At 39.8% G+C, this 17,536-nt stretch overlaps 2 protein-coding genes across 2 annotated transcripts in view; one reads left to right on the top strand and one right to left on the bottom strand.

The window, feature by feature from the left end:
• Positions 1–17,536, bottom strand: part of LOC126079099 (E3 ubiquitin-protein ligase TRIM21-like) — a 113,145-nt gene that overhangs the window by 76,430 nt on the left and 19,179 nt on the right. The gene's annotated exons all lie outside the window — the stretch shown is intronic.
• LOC126079022 (olfactory receptor 52B4-like) lies at positions 9,852–10,814 on the top strand. Its single transcript, XM_049889898.1, has one exon. The coding sequence runs from the start codon at positions 9,852–9,854 to the stop codon at positions 10,812–10,814; it is 963 nt and encodes a 320-aa protein (XP_049745855.1).

Genomic DNA, 17,536 nt, shown 5'->3' on the forward strand with positions numbered 1-17,536 from the left:
TTCTTCTTCCAGCTTCTTGGGTTATTTGCTCAGCATACAGATTGAATAAGTATGGTGAAAAGATATAACCGTAAGATCAGGAAAAGGGCAAAGATGTCTTTCTTCCTGTTTCTTTTCAACATCGTAACTGCCAACTGCCAGATCACAGTCACCCAGGTTGGAAAGGAGACTATAAATAAGTCTCTATTCTTAATTAACATGAGCTAATATGTTTTTTTTTTAATATGTATATGTAGAAAACCCAAAGAATACATTAAAAGTATTAAAACTAAAAATTAATTAACATGGTCACAGAATACAAGATCAGTATAAAAAAAAAGTTTCTGTACATTAGCAATGAAAAATTAAAAAATGAAATTAAAAAAACTATTTCATTTGTGATAGTTTGAGAAAAATCAAATACTTAGGAATTAATTTAATCAGTGCAAGACTTGTACACTGAACACATCAAAATGTTGCTGAGGGAATTTAAAGAAGATCTAAACAAATGGAGTGATATTCCATGTTTGTGGACTGGAAGTCTGAACATTGTTGGGATGTTAATTCTCCCCAAACTGATCTATAAATTAAATTCAATCCCTATCAAATTCAATTTCCAGAAATTGATAAGCAATCATAAAATTTACATGAAAATGCAAAAGACATAGACAAAATTTTTGAAAAAGAAAAATACTGGAGGACTTACATTAGCAATTTTAAAACTCTCTATGGGCACACACAGTATAGTTTTGGTGAATGGGAATGCACAGAGATCAATGGAACAGAATTGAGAGTCCAGAAGTAAACTCTTACGCTGAAGGTGAATTGATTTTTGATAAGGTGTCAAAAGAATTCAGTGGGGAAAAGGATAGTCTTCTCAAAAACATATTGCTGGAATAATTGGAAATGCACATGCAACATACGAACAAAAAACAGAAACAAACTTAAGCTTTTATGTCAAATACACACAAAACTTAATACAAATGGATCATAGACATAAATGTACGAGCTAAAGCAGTACAATTTCTAGAAGAAACCATAAGGAAAAAGTCTCTACAACCCTGAGTGGGCCAAGAGTTTGTAGGTGGGGAAAAATCTAGTTGACAAACGAAAATATGAAAAACTGGACTTTGTTAAAATAAATAACTTGTACTTCTTTATTCTGAATATGATGGTGGTTAAACAAATCTACATGTGTTTGTATTCATAGAAATGTAAGGCAAAAGAACACAAAGTCAATCTCCTATATGACAATCGACATTAGGAAAGAAAATGAAAAAGAATGCATATAAATTCCATGAGTGCAGGGATTTCTATCTTATTTATTTATTGATGTCACGTCAATGCCTCGCATATAAAAAAAATAGTGTTATGTTCATATAGTATTCAGTTAATATCTGTTGGAAAAAAATTTGTACTTCAAAAGAAAAGTCAGAGATTGAGGAAAAATATTTGCAAATCATGTATCTCATAAAGAACTTATTTATATTCAGAATTTATACACACTTAGATTTCAACAATAAGACGATAGTAAATGTTAGTGAGTACGTGGAAGAACCTGAACCCTCATGGTTTGCTGGTGAGAGTGTAAAATGGTATGCAGCCACATTAAAAAACAGTTTGGTAGTTCTTCAAAAAGTTAAACAGAAATTTACCATACAATCTAGCAATCCCATTCACAGGATTCTACTGAAGAGAAATGAAAACACATGCCTAACAAAGGCATATACTGGAATACTCATAGCAGCTGTATTCATAATAAAAAAGAATGGCAAACTATCAAAATGTCCATCAACTACATGAATAAACAAAATGGAACAGAATACTATTCAGCACCAAAAAGGACCATACTCTTCATGCACGATAACCTGGATGAACGTCAGAAGCAGTAGGCAAAGAAAAAGAACCCAGAGGCAAAATGCTATGTATTATATTATTCCATTAACATGAAATATCGAGAAAAGGCAAATCAATGGAGACTGAAAGGCAATCAGTGGTTAACCGGGGTTGAGGAGAAGGAGTGGGGCAAGACTGCAAATAGGCATGAGAAATATATATATTCATTATTATTTTTTATTGTGCTTTAGGTGAAAGTTTACGGAGCAAATTAGTTTCTCATTAGGCAGTTAATACACAAATTGTATGGTGACATTGGTTGCCTACCGTGTGACGTATTGACACTCTCCCCTTCTCCACCTTGGGTTCCCTATTTCCATTCATCCAGTTTTCCTGTCCCTTCCTGTTTTCTTGTCTTTCCTTTTGGGATGGTGTGCCCATTAGTCTCGTATACATGATTGAACTATGAAGCACGTTCCTCACATGTGCTATTGGTGGTCCTATAAAAAACCAAGCCAAACCCATTACCACTGAGTCGATTCTGACTCCTAGTGACCCTACAGGACAGAGTAGAACTGCCTCATAGGTTTTCCAAGGAGCAGCTGGTTGGGTTGATTTGAACTGTCGACCTTTTGGTTAGCAGCCAAATGCTTAACCACCATGCCACCAGGGCTCCTATAGACCTGTCTAATCTTTGGCTGAGAGGTGAACCTCAGGAGTAGATCCAAATACCAATAGCATTCTTTAATGAGATAGAAAAACTAACCATTAACTTTATATGGAAAGGGAAGGGGCCCCAGATAAGTAAAGTGTTACTGAAGAAGAACAAAGTAGGGGGTCCCACACTACCTGACTTCAGAACATGCTATACAGCTACGGTAGTCAAAACAGTTTCGTACTGGTGCAATGACAGACACATTGACCAATGGAACAGAATCGAGAACCTGGTCACCTGATCTTCGACAAAGGCCCAAAGTCCATTAAATGGGGAGAAGACAATCATTTTAACAAATGGTGCTAGCAAAACTGGATGTCCATCTGTAAAAACATTGAAACAGGACCTATACCTCACACCATACACAAAAAACTAATTCAAAATGGATCAAAGACCTAAATATAAAACCCGAAAGTGTAAAGGATCAACACTAGGGGCCCTAATACATGTCATAAACAGGATACAAACCATAATTAACAATACACAACACCAGAAGATAAGCTAGATGTCTTAGTTATCTAGTGCTGCTATAACAGAAATACCACAAGCGGATTACTTTAACAAAGAGAAATTTATTCTCTCACAGTTTAGGAGGCTAGAAGTCCAAATTCAGGGCACCAGCTATAGAGGAGGCTTTCTCTCTCTGTCAGTTCTGGAGGAAGGTCCTTGTCATCAATCTTCCCCTGATCTAGGAGCTTCTTAGCACAGGAACCCTAGGTCCAAAGGATGTGCTCTGCTCCAGGTGCTACTTTCTTGGTGGTATGAGGTTCCCCAGTCTCTCTGCTCATTTGTCTCTGTTATATCTCACAAGAGATTGACTCAAGACAGGATAATCCACCCCCGTATAAATGAATGATAGTGGGACTTTCCCTTATGCTTGCATTTAATTTATCCCAACCTCTGAAATAGATTGTAGGGAAGGGTACTGCAGGTCCAACGGAACTTCTTAGTGTCACCACCAGAATGAAAGCCAGGGACACAGAAGGGAATGCAACTAGAGGAAGTCTTCCTTTTTCCTGAATCTCAGATGTGAAAGCTCTTTCCCAAGACTCACCTGCAGTCGCTCCATTGTTGACCCCTGAATCCGAATCTGAGATGAGTTCTCTCAATGACGGGCTGTGCTGGACCAGCTTATTCTTACCCTTTACCAGGTTATCTATAACATTTTCTTCTTTTTCTGCAGCTTTTGCAGAGCCATCTACTCCTCACTGTCCAGGATGCTTCTTATTTGATTAATCTGTCTCCGGAAACTTCATCTCTCAGTCTGAATCTGATTCTTCGGGGATGAGGAAGAGAGCGAAGTCGTCAGTCTCTCAGACAGAGAACTTACTTTGGAAGAGGAAGGAGCCAGGGAGAGAAATATTTTCTTCAGGGAGTTCTCACACAGAGGGGAAATAGAAGCATGGGGGCAATTTCTGCGGAAGCTAATTTTTCCTCCCAATTTCTCTTAAAAACTCAAAAAAACCCATTGCTGTTGAGTCGATTCCTACAATGGCCTCAAGTCTGCCTTATGGAGACCCACCCTAAGCCAAAATGGCATACCTGGAGAGGCTTAGCATAGAAGCAGATGTTCTAGACACTCAGGTCTCTGTTCCCCTCCCCCTTGCATTACTCCTTTCCCTCCCCCTACACAATGTTGAAACCTTAGGAGGGAACCTTGGGCCATTGCCAAATGTCTTCCTCCAGAAGAGTCACAGCCTCAGTACATGACACAAATGGAACACAAGGATTCACCAGCCTTCCTCATCAGAGCATCTCTCTTTGGGTCAAAAAATATCTTTTTTCACCTGTGAACACAGTCCGTCCTCTATCCTCCAGCAGAGAAGGAATAAGAAGAGAACTAATCGAACGGCTTTTGGGCTCATTAACTCTTGGAACAGAGAGAGAGGAGCTTCCTTAGCCTAGGACCAAAAGTCCTGCTGAGATTTCTGTGATGTTATTAGACTCTGGATCTATTTAAATGTCTTACTTTAGCATGACTCCATGCTGGCATAGGAATGGGGTGAACCCTCGTTATCACCAGGTGGAAACAGAATTCCAGGCTCCCCACTTGGCCCCAGATGATCACATTTTTGGTCCCTTGTCATTAGTGACAGCTCAGATCCTATATCTAATACTCCTTAAAAATTCTGATATTTTGCTTTCCTCCATTCTCAATTAACTCATTAAATGCCCTCAGGTACCTTTTGGAAAGGACCAGGGAGATTATTTCCTGCTTTTATCTGTGCTGGCAAGAAGATTCCTTCTTGAAGTTAACTCTGAGTCTTGTGAACTGACTAGGATGTGGACATTGGGAACAGGGCTATAATTTGCCATTTCCATGCTGTGTCAGACTTCACATTTCACCTCTTGAATTTTTTTTTTTTTTCGCTATGCAAGTCAAGGAACAGCCTATTCAGTTGCATTTATCTCCTTTCTGGAAATAATATGATCTGTTCACCAGCCTTCCTCATCAGACTCATTGTCACAAGTCTCTATAGGCCAAGGCATCCCAATTGCCTCTGAGGCATTGCTGCTCATTCTGCCTGCTTTACTTAGGATAGCTAAGGGCTGCCACTTGGCCTCTACTATTTCCTAATCCATAATTTCCTTTCATACTAGGGAGCCCAGTTTCATGGCAACATATTCATCACGAATGTGCTAATAGTTCCAGAATGACATGCACTAGGAAGGGTTATGTTAGTAAAATAGATGTAACAGTTATCAGTAAGAGATGAGATTTTCAATTGGTTTTATATGCCACTCTGAATTACCTGATATTTTTTATTTTACAATATCTGTATACTACTTCTGTAATCAGAAATATGTAATCTATAAGGAGGATAAAAACAAAGAAAGAAAGTTGAATGTAAATCTATCAACCTCAGTCATGATATATTTTACACTGAACATTAAATGGCTTGTTGCAGTTCTAGTCAGCCAAAGTAAGAAGCATTTTTCACGGCAATTATGATTCATATGCTACTGCAAATAGTCCTGCCTGTCATACATACACCTTTAATTAAAAGTCACTTTTTTTATCTTATGCTCTAAAATATAAATTTTATCACAGCAGATGGGTAAATTGAACTTGAAAGTTTGTCTTAGTTATGAAGAAAGATTTGCTAAGAAAAATACCTGTTAAATTGTACACATTGATTGTAAGTAGTAGAGAGTTTTGGCTAAGGTGGGTGTAGCACTTCTTAAAAGAGGCACAGGAAATTTCTCAGGGGGGAAAAAACCCACTAGGTTGGAATTAAGAGCCTCTGGGTATAGAAAACCACAAATAAGTACACACACAATTTGAGGATAGAGACAAAATAGCTGGACAGGTCCCAGAGGTCCAGGTGTCAACAGAAAAAGTGATGGAAGTAGCCATGACGACTTCAGCCATGTGGAGCTGTGGGCAATTTGGTAGAGTTTAAACCCAAGGGCACTGGTTCCTGGACTAAAAGCTGCATCCTGAGAATTCTCAAAGATAATTAGCTCTGTAGTTCAATCTTCTTCTAAGTTTTCTCTAGTCCACCGATTCCATTTCTGTCTCAGAAGACTTGGTCTGAGGCTGATGACTGATTTTGTCCTATGTGAGGTGAGATTGTAGGAACAGGGGTGAGTAGAGCCAGATATTAGAACTCTTCACAGGTGTATGGTGATGCGAATATCAGGACTTTTGTTTGGAACCTTGTGAAGAGATTGTAGAGAACACCAATGACCAAAATTTGGGCTGACAGGGCAGAAATATATGGCAAGTTCTGAGACGGCTATTGGAGTCTCATTTGGATTTGGGCCCTGTCTCCTTAAAGGGAAGTTTTGCTTTGGCCATTAATCTTATTTGCTCTCTCACCTGGTCTTTCTCCCCTCACACTCTGCTGTTTGCCGTTCCATCTGTGTTATGTTGTAGGTATGCACTGGTGAAAGGATGTACCCAATCCATCAAGAAAGTCAAAGATTGTTAGAGATGCTTAATAGATAAAAAGGTAGCTCCTGATCAATGAGACATGTTCTGTAGTAGTTAAAAAGTATGACTTAGGGGAGATGGATCATGCAGGCAAAGCACTGATATGCTTGGCAGAGTCTGAGGAGTTCCAGGGGAGAGGGAGAGGGAGATTGCTCAGGAGCACAAGGCAGGAGGATGTCTGGGCAGGTTCAAGAAAACTTCTATGGGAAGGAAGCACGGGGTAAGGGCTTTTAGGATAAATGGGAACTTGCCTAGCAGATATTTTCAAAGACAATTCCCCAACTCCCCAGCTTTCCTCTAGAGCTCCAATCAAAACACATTCTCTTGGCTGTTCCTTTTCTCAAATCTCCATCAGCTTCTGAAGGCTGTTTGCCACCCAACTTCTGATCATGTTTGACCTCTGGCTTCTTCCTTCTAGTCTTCTTCACCTGCTTTTTCATCATCAAATCTATGGGGCATACACTGTACCCTTGTCCTTTTTGGTGCCACCACTTTTCCATTTCCTCTAGGTGAATGGTATTCCTTGAGGAAGTTCGTTTTCATACAGCATTTGTGCGGCCACGTTGCCATTGTCCATTGCAGGAAATATCTCCGATAGACTGTCTATGCCTCTTCCAATGCCTGCTTCCGTAGACTCTCCTCTCAGGAAAGAGGAGTAGATTCATTTGAGCCACCCCAGCTTCTCAAAGGAGCCCTAAGGGGATAATCTGGTGCTCGAAGAGGAGTTTTAGCTTCAGAAATCAAAACAAGGAGACAGAGGAGTGAGAATGAGAGGGAAAGAGAGACAGTGAAGTGAGGGAATGTGTATTTTTGAGCTAAAAATTTGTTATTGGTGAAGAGGTAGGCACTTCATTATGATCATTTTTTTAGTTTAATTTTCATAAATATTATACATATACATAGTTTAACATTTTACAAAGTCCTAGAAGGCTTAAAATAAAAAATAGAAGTTCCCTTTCCTACCTTTCCTCTGATTCCTTCTCCTCAGAAGCAATTACTTTAACACTTAAAACCCACTGCCGTCGAGTCGATTCCGACTCATAGTGACCCTATAGGACAGAGTAGAACTGTCCGATAGAGTTTCCAAGGAGCGCCTGGTGGATTTGAACTGCTGACCTCTTGGTTAGGAGCCGTAGCACTTAACCACTATGCCACCAGGGTTTCCGCTTATAGCTGTTTCTTTAGTATTTACCTCCGTAAAAACAGCATGCTTATATTGTTATTTCTTTTTAATTTTTTTATTGCGGCTTCAGCGAAAGTTACAGCTCAAGTTAGTTTCTCATAGAAAAATTGATACACACATTGTTATATGACCCTGTTTGTTCTCCCTGTAATGTGACAGCACACTTCTCCTTTCTACCCTGCATTTCCGGTGTCCATTCAACCGGCTCCTGTACCCCTCTGCCTTCTCATCTCGCCTGCGGACAGGAGCTGCCCGTTTAGTCTCATGCATCTACTTGAGCTAAGAAGCACATTCTTCACCAGTATCATTTTATGTCTTATAGTCCAGTCTAATCTTTGTCTCAAGAGCTGGCTTTGGAAATGGTTTTAGTTTTGGGCTAACAGAGAGTCCAGGGGCCATGTCCTCCTGGGTCCCTCCAGTCTCAGTCAGGCCATTAAGTCTCCTCTTTTTACTAGAATTTGAGTTCTGCACTCCATTTTTCTGCGGCTCCATCAGGGGCTCTTTTATGTGTTCCCTGTCAGGGTGGTCATGCTGTTATTCCTTGATCACATTTTTTAAATCGTTTTTATATGCTATCTACTGATTTTATTTTAATATGGAAGCTGATCATTTAGGTTTCCTACACGTACCCCCTCATACACATTCAGACATATAAACTTTTCTTTTCCTGATCTTATTAATATGATTTTTACCATGCATGTTTATGTTTACATTATTATTAAGTAATATAATTAATAAGTGAAGTACACAGTGAATACAGTTCTTGTATAAGTTTTTTTTTCCTCCTTAGAGTTAATAATTGTCTATTTTTTTTTTTCTTGCTTGGTTTTTATATACCTTAACTTTCCACCGGAAATGAGGATTATGTTTCAAACAAGCTTCTGTCTTTTCTTCGTGTTAGAATTTCCTTCTGGCGCCCCCTATCCCCTTGATTCAATCTGGACTCATGGTGCTCCAGGACTCTCCACAGCTGACACTGCTCACCATTAGTCAAGGAATTTCCTCGCCCCCTTGCAGCCTACGGAAACACTGGTCGCGTACTGGTTAAGTGCTATGGCTGCTAACCAAAGGATTGGCAGTTCAAATCTGCCTGGCGCTCCTTGGAAACTCCATGGGGGGCAATTCTACTCTGTCCTATAGGGTCGCTATGAGTCGGAATCGACTTGGTGGCACTGGGTTTGGTTCTTTTTTGGTTGCAGCCTACACCCTCTCCTGTATTGTATCTCTTTGTATCAGCTTCTTAGTTGGAGCCCATGTTTCTCTATTTTTGGCTTGTTCCCTCATTTTGGTGGTGCTTATCTTCAAATACCTTCCTGTGAAAGATTTACTAGAAGGTAAATCTTTTAGAAGTATTTGAAAGTGTTAAATAGCTTTTTTTTTTTTTAATCCCAACACATTTTTAATTTATTTGAGTGTAAAATTCTGGGTTGGAGAAATTCCACAGGGAAGTCTGTCCCTAAACAAATTCCATACCTACATGCAAAATCTCTAAATACTTTTTATTGCCTCATTTTAAAATCTGAATGGATGAGACAATCTGGGTATAGGGAATGTGTAGTACTGTCAGACACAAATAGGAGAAGTTCACTGGGGTCAGCATGTAGTCTTTCATTTTGTTCAGTATGTAGCCTTTCATTTAAATCACTCTGCCCACTGCTATGCCTAGAGTCTCCAGAATTTTCCTGGTTTAACTCCACCAGGGAATAAACCTAAAGTAGTGCCTGGATGGACAGGTTGAGAAAGGGAATCCAGAAGTCCTGTATACTCCTCATATGATTTTTAGTCTATGCTTATCCCAACTTAGAGAAGTGCATAATACCTCGAATTCTTGACACTATCTGGGTTCTGCAGTGAAAATCACCTTGATTCTTGTCTTCATCTAGAAGTTATTAGTTTTATTCCATCTGCTTATTCAACAGTAATGGGTTTGGTTTTTGCTTAGTCAGTATTCATCCAACTGCTTTCAAAGTGTTGTTACTATCTCTACTGTGCTACTGTTCTCTCTTCTTCTTTCTATGTTCATGCTGTTTTTATTCTCTTACTGACGTGTTAGTGGGGTATTATGAAGAAATGTTGGTAAATGCAGGTATGTCATCTGATATATTTAACCAGAAAGCCCAAACAAAATATTTACATATAATGTGTATTTCTCTTTGTGTCTATTAGTAGAAAGATAAAGGCCACTTTAGTTTGTCTCAGGAATGGCTGGCTTCAACTACACTGGTGTTAACCATAGGGTCTTCTATCTACTGGGCATTCCAGGCCGAGAAGACTTACACATATGGATTTCCATCCCCTTCTTCATCTCCTATGTCTTTGTTCTCCTTGGGAATGGCCTGCTCATTTTCATTATCCTCACCAAGAGCAGCCTCCACGAACCTATGTACCTTTTCCTCTGTATGCTGGCTGGAGTTGACATTGCCACCACAGAGCCCAAGGCATTGGCCATTTTCTGGTGCAATTATAGAGAAATTTCTCTTAACGGCTGCATTGCCCAGCTCTACTTCCAGCATTCCTTCTTCATCTCTGAGTCAGGCATCTTGCTGATTATGGCATTTGACCGCTACATTGCAATATGTTACCCACTGAGATATACTTCGATTCTTACCCACTCCCTGATTGGGAAAATTGGTGTGGCTGTGTTTTTGAGAGCACATTGTACAATTTCCCCCATGATATTTCTTCTGAAGAGGCTGACTTTTTGCAGAAATCACATCCTTCCACATACATTCTGTGAACACATTGGCTTGGCCAAGTATGCCTGTGATGACATCTGCATAAATATCTGGTATGGGTTTTTTGTCTTAATGTCCACAGTGATCTTAGATGTTGTCCTCATTTTTGCTTACTATGTTCTGATTCTCCATGCTGTCTTTCACATTCCTTCCCAAGATGCTTGCAACAAAGCTCTCAACACATGCAGCTCCCATGTCTGTGTTATTATTCTCTTTTATGGGCCTGGAATCTTCTCAGTTCTCACACAGCGCTTTGGACGCCACATACCACTACATGTCCATATCTTGCTGGCCAATGTCACCATGCTTGCTCCACCTATGCTGAATCCCATCATTTACGGGGTCAAGACTAAGCAGATACGAGACCAAGTGGTCTATGTGTTTTTTCCAAAGCAGAAACAACTGGGGATGGCAGAGACTGATTTCTGAGAAATTTCGGCTTTGGTAACTGAATGGAAAAATAAAAACTGAGTCACTAGGAAAATGGCTGTTTGACTTCTGGACCTTTGGAGCAACTTACCTGAGGTTGTGGGACTTGCCTCTCTAATAATCTGAAAGTAGTAGTCATGTCTAACTCTATAAACAACTGAGTTTTGGGTATAGTCAATGTAATACTGAGTCTTGTTTAGATAATTATTAAGTTTTCTGCTTTGAGTTATGTTAAGTCCTGGGATGTCTAACCATCTCTCTGGACACCCACTTAAAACTTTCATATGCTTTCTGAAGGTATGATGGGTGTTAAGAGAACATGGGGAGTGGTGCTCCTCTTTACTTTTGGTTTGTTATTTCTCAAAATCATTTCCCTCAGCATGGTACAGCTATTGTTAGTGATCTGTTTTCAGACCTCCTTTCCAGTAACCATTTCAACGATGTGGTGAAACCCATGTGAAACTGTTTACTACAGATTAATAAGTAAGCACAAGTAAGACTGTGCTTACCTTGCTTATTGAGTAATCTAACCTCGTTTATCACTATTTACGTTAACCTTGATCACCTGATTGAGGTGATACTCATTCTTTCAGTTTTTAATATTTAAGTTTTTTAAATCATTAGTGACATAAATATTGTGCTAGGGAAACTTTTGTGCATAAGATTTGCCTCTTTGGTGGAGAAGGGAATTAAGTTTTGCATGATCTTTACCTTAAGCAGAATTACTTTAAGAAGGTCAGGGGTATGAAAATTTTAGGCTCCCCCCTGCCCACTGGAAAATTGCATCTAGAAAAGTTACTACGGATTTTTACTCTTGTCAGAAATGCATAAAAGTACCAAACTTACAGTTCTCTTATTAGCGTTTAGTGCTCCATTTAAAAAAAATTTCCCATGTGATAAGGTAAAAATCACTTTCTCATTTTCCTTCAGTTTGAATTTATTTCATAAACAGTTATATTGAACAAATTTCATTGTGCTTATTGGATATTGGAGCCCTGGTGGCCCAGTGGTTAAGTGCTACAGCTGCTAACCAAAAAGTCAGCAGTTTGAATCCACCAGCCACTCCTTGGAAAAGTTGCAGGGCAGTTCTACTCTCTCCTACAGGGTTGCTAAGTCAGAATCAAATCGATGGCAACTGAAACGGGTTTATTGAATATCGTATTTCTTTGTGGATTAACAGTAATAACCATTTGTTGGACATGGGCAAAGCTTTTTATGTACCTAATCTCATTTAATCTTCGTATCAGATCCATTGTTTTTATTCTCATTTTACAGACATGGAATTTGAGGTTCAGAGATAACACATAATTTCCCCAAAGGGAGTAATATTTATTGCCATTCTTTTCTCAGGATTTAAAAATTTAAATTTCTAGAATATTCTTTGGTTTGTTTGCTCAGCTTTTGTTTTATTTAAGAGAATATAACAAATATTTTCAAATCTATCAGTCTTTTCCTTTGTGAGTTTTGCTGTTTTAAACTCTGAGGATTTTCTTCAATGTATGATTTAATTATTATTTACATTAGTTTTCTTCTAGTTCTTCTTATGTTTTTTTTTAATATTGAATCTTTCAAAACATATGTTGATGAATAAACAAGCTAAGCGAAATAAAGAAGATAAATTTCAATGACCGATAATCCTCGTGGTACATCCCCAAGGTGGAATATTTAGTTACCCATTTTTGTTCAGGAAATATTTATAGAGTACTAACTCTGTGTGTTAAGAAGCCCTGGTGGTGCAGTGGTTAAGTGCTCAGCTGCTATCTGCAAGGTTGGTGGTTCAAACCCACCAGTCACTCTGAGGGAGAAAGATGTGGCAGCCTGCTTCTGCAAAGATTTACAGCCTTGGAAACCCTGTGGAGCAGTTCTACTCTGTCCTATAGGGTCATTATCAGTTGGAATCGACTCGAAGGCAAAGGATTTTTTTAAACCATGTGTCTTAGACTGGAGGCAAGTGTAAAAGTATTAAAGGAGCTGTGTGGTTTACAGAACATTTATTACCATGGACAATTTCTACAAATTAAATAAATAAAAGCATGTTACATCACAGTATGAACTCGGTGATATGTTGTTGATCTTGTTAGTTGCTGTCGAGTTGGTTCTGACTCATGGCAACCTTATGTCTAACAGAATGTGATGTTTCCTGGTTCTGTAACATCTTCATGATGTTTGGTATGTTTGGAGAAGAAATACATTCAGAATGTTCCTTAGAAGCAAGGATGATGAGACTTTGACTCACATACTTTGGCCACACCATCAGCAAAGACTAATTGCTAGAAAAGGACATCATGTTTGGGAAAGTTGAGGGCCAATGAAAATGAAGGAAATTCAGTTAATTGGCCTAATAATGTGTTAAATGTTTCTGTTCTACATCCTAGTTCATTGCGTAGTGCCTGGGGTCTTTAAAGCTTGCACGATGCCACCCAAGGCATGACTATTGTTCTCTATTTGCCTAGCGCAACAGAGGAAGAAGGAAAGTTAGGAACAGGAGGAGGATATGGAATATGTGGCTAATTGCCTCCATGAACAACTGCCTCCTTTGCCATGAGGCCAGAAAAACTAGATGGTGCCCAGATACTACTACTGAACAATTTCATCAAAGATTCTGAAGAAGAATCCTGATCAAAAGTGGGAAAATGTAGAACAGAATTGCAATGGAATCCAGACTTTCCGGAGCCATGAGGGTTGGATGAACCCCCAGAACTACTGCCCTGAGATAATCTTTAAAACATAAACCAAAAATATCCCCTGAGGTCTTCTTAAAAACAAACAATAGCTTAACTAGTAAAAAATGCCTGCCTAGAGCACTATGCTCTTTTAAGATCTATCTATGTGGAATTGAAGTGACAAGAGCAACTCAAAAGATTAAATAGGAATCTTAGGGGACAGTGAGTTTAGCTTCATGGGGGAGAAACAACTCAGAAAAGGAGGGTCAGAATGGTTACATGACTCAAAGAACGCAATCAACGTCACTGAATTGTACATGTAGAAACCGTTGAATTGGTGTATGTTTTGCTGTGTATATTCTCAACCACAACAAACAAATAAAATTAAGAAAAAAAAAAGAAAAAAAGAAAATGAGGGAAATTCTCACAAAGATGGATTGGCACAATAGCTGCAACAATGGACTCAAACATACCAAACTTAACTATAGAAAAACCTCTATATAAATTAAAAAAATTTTTTTTTTTTTCCGTGGGGAGAAAAAAGCTTGTTAAGTTATTAACGAAAATGCTACCACTGAAAATCCCTAGATGATGGAATCAACATTAGTTTTATATACAAAACAACATAAATACTTTTAAGTGGACTTGATTTTGTTTAACATTTTATCATGGTATCTTCAACATAGCACTTAATACATGTTGGTTGAATGGGTGGTGAATGAATAAATGAATGGGTGAGAGAATCCATAGGATCCCAGCTTCGAAAGTGCTTCTATATCTTCTAGGAGTCATGGTTGAAGATCAGATGGAGGAAGATCTGGGGCCTTGCTTAGGGTCGCTAACCACATTCTCATTCTTTACCCTGACCTCTCCCCTTGAAAACCTCTCTCCAGTCCCTTTTCTGGCCCAAACTCATGGAGCTTCTCAAGCATACTTTTTGCAGTAGGCTCTAGGCATCCAGGTAGGAAAAGAGTTTAGGGTTTAACAGTTATGTTACTGACAGGAGAGACGATCGCAGGGGAGAAGAAAGTCAAAACAGTAAGTCCAAGTCCATGCTCCTTGACGATGATCAGGGAAAGAACAATTTGCCTTATAGTTTCTCCTTCAACCTGGTCCACTGGCCACAGCACACAGGCTACTGGTTGTGGGAACACCCTGAGATTGAGGTGGGGTACCGCTTCAGACTGGGGTTCCTGATGGCTGTGATGGATGGTTTGGGGTGAAGACAGTCATGAGGCTGGTACCAGGATAGACTGGACCCTTCTGCCTATGGGCATAAACATTAGGGTTCTGAGTGTGGGGATAGAGGAGGTGGGGGAAACACTGAGTTTATTGACGAAGGACATGGGAAACAATGATGGATTGCCTTCATCATTTGTTCACACTAAAGAGGTTATGTTTTGGAATTTTCCATCATCTGAGATCAGAGTCAGGGTGGATAGAACAAAATGTTTCTGCAGAAGCCAGGTGGCACAGTGGAAATATTAGTGGAATGGAATGAGAGAGAGGCAAGACAACTTGCTTCTAGACTTCCTTAACTCACTTCTTCTGTGACCTTGGAAAAATTGCTTTTCCTTCCGAAGCCTTTGTAAATAATAAGTTGCATGAAAAGAGTATTGTAAAGCAAGGGTTGGCAAACCGGCCAGAGTGAATATTTCAGGCTTTGAAAATAATCTCTTGTTCCAACTACTCAACTATGCCCCCTGCCAAACAGCCATAAACAATATGTAAATGAATGGGTATGGCCGTATTCCAATAACATTTTATCTACAGAAGCAGACAGCAGGCAGGATTTGGCCCATAGGCAGTAGTTTACTGACCTCTGTTATAAAGTCCCAAGCAGTACTGGCATTTATATCTTTGACTCAAGGTTAGTCTATCTCCTTTCAGATATCTGTGACTTCAATCACGTTCTTCCTTCCTCACATTTCTTTATCTGGTGTTATGGGTTGAATTGTGGTCCCGAAAAATGTGTGTCATTTTGGCTAGGCCATGATTCCCAATATTGTGTGATTATCCACCATTTTGCCATCTGTGATTTTCCTATGTGTTGTAAATCCTACCTCTGCGATGTTAATGAGGTAGGATTAGAGGCACTTACGTTAATGAGGCAGAACTCAATCTACAAGATTAGGTTGTACCTTGAGGCAATCTCTTTTGAGCTACAAAAATAGAAGTGAGCAGAGAGACAGGGAGACCTCATGCCACCAAGAAAGAAGACCCAGCAGGGAAGTGCATCCTTTGGACCCAGGGTCTCTGTGCTGAGAAGCTCCTAGACCAGGGGAAGATTGATAACAAGGACCTTCCTCCAGAGCTGATAGAGAAAGAAAGCCTTCCCCTACAGCTGGCACCCTGAATTTGGATTTCGAGCCACCTAAACTGGGAGAGAATAAATTTGTCTTTGTTAAAATCATCCACTTGTGGTATTTCTGTTGCAGAAGCACTAGAAAACTAAGACACTTGGCAAAGTCTTATTTGTTCTTCAAGGTTCGCACCTTTAGGAAACCATTTCTTAGTTTTCAGCGAGTTGTCTATGTTTCCACAGCTCCTTGTGTTTACTTTTTCTTTACATTGTCTATATTATATAGATAGACATTGTTGCTGAATTGTTTGTCTCCCTCCAAGTAGGCCATAGGTCCTCAAGAAGCCACGCCTGGAACATATGGTGTGTGCTCAGTAACCAAAACCCATTGTCCTTGAGTTGATTTAAGACTCATAGCGACCCTACAGGACACGGTAGACTGCCCCATAGGGTTTCTAGGACTGTAAATTTTTACAGATGCAGACTGCCACATCTTTCTCCAGTGGAGTGGGCTGGTGGGTTCGAACTGCCGACCTTTCAATTAACAGCCATTGCTTAACCACTGCATAGCCAGGGATAGAGGAGGTGGGTAAAATTCAGTGAAATTGGGTAACCAATTCAGTTACCATTTTTGCTTCTGAGATGCACTGTATATCACATTCCGGTGGTCAAAGTGGAAACTGAAGTGTAATTCACAGCTTTTAGCTTAGTAACTATTTGAAACTAAGATCTATGGCATTCTAGAGCTGGGAGGCTGACCTAATTTGTGTAATCATCTAATTATAGACGATCTAATTGGACCTCTCCCTACCTTTAGTTTTAAGGATGATGGGACTGCGTAATTTCATTGAGATCACATAGCTTGTGAATAGAACGGCAAGTAATTTTAACTTATTTTCTTGGCCCCCTAGCCAGGATTCTTTTCACTGCTCCATGCAATGGAGAATGATCTGTTACTCCTTCTACTACTTCAACCCCATTCAGCTTCTTGGAGAGAGAAAGGAGAGGACCACCAAATGCTATATACCTCAATGCACAGGAGACCTCCCCTGGGCATGGCAACCCCTAACCACACTCTTACCAACCACTCACTCTTCATTCTGCTGGGCATCCGTGGCCTGGAAGATGAGCACACATGGGTCTCTCTCCCCTTCTTTATCTCCTACCTTTTTGCTCTCCTTGGGAATAGCCTCCTTGTCCTCACTGTATTCATTGAGCACAGTCTCCACGAAGCCAAGTACCTCTTCCTCTGCATGATGGCTACAGCTGACTTCATCTTGTCCACTACCACTGTGCCCAAGGCCCTGGTCATATTCTGGATCCATGTAAGGGAGATCTCCCTTGATGGCTGTGTTACCCAAATCTTCTTCATTCATACCACCTTCATCACAGAATCAGGGGTTGTGTTAGCAATGACAGCTGACCACTTTGTGGCCATCTACGACCCACTGCACTATACCACAGTGCTCAATTGTGTTGAAATCATTTTAGAGTTGGCTTGGCTGTGGTCCTGAGAAGCTGTGTTCCTGGTGAAGCTGCTGTCTTTTTGCCATAGCAATGTGAATGTGCTGCTGCATACTTGCTGTGAGCACACAGATGTTGCCATGTTTGCCTCTGCTGATATTCGTGTCGATGTTTGGTATGACTTGTCTGTCTTGCTCTCTATTATGGTGCTAAATGCCTTGCTCATCATAGTTTCCTACATCCTCATCCTCTGCTATCTTCTGCCTCCCTTCCCAAGGAGTTTGACAAAAGTC

The sequence above is a fragment of the Elephas maximus genome, chromosome 7 (genome assembly GCF_024166365.1).
Source record: "Elephas maximus indicus isolate mEleMax1 chromosome 7, mEleMax1 primary haplotype, whole genome shotgun sequence".
Taxonomy (NCBI): domain Eukaryota; kingdom Metazoa; phylum Chordata; class Mammalia; order Proboscidea; family Elephantidae; genus Elephas; species Elephas maximus.

Excerpts from the sequence above, each read along its gene's own strand:
- LOC126079022 (XM_049889898.1), top strand. The coding sequence starts at position 9,852 with ATGGCTGGCTTCAACTACACTGGTGTTAACCATAGGGTCTTCTATCTA.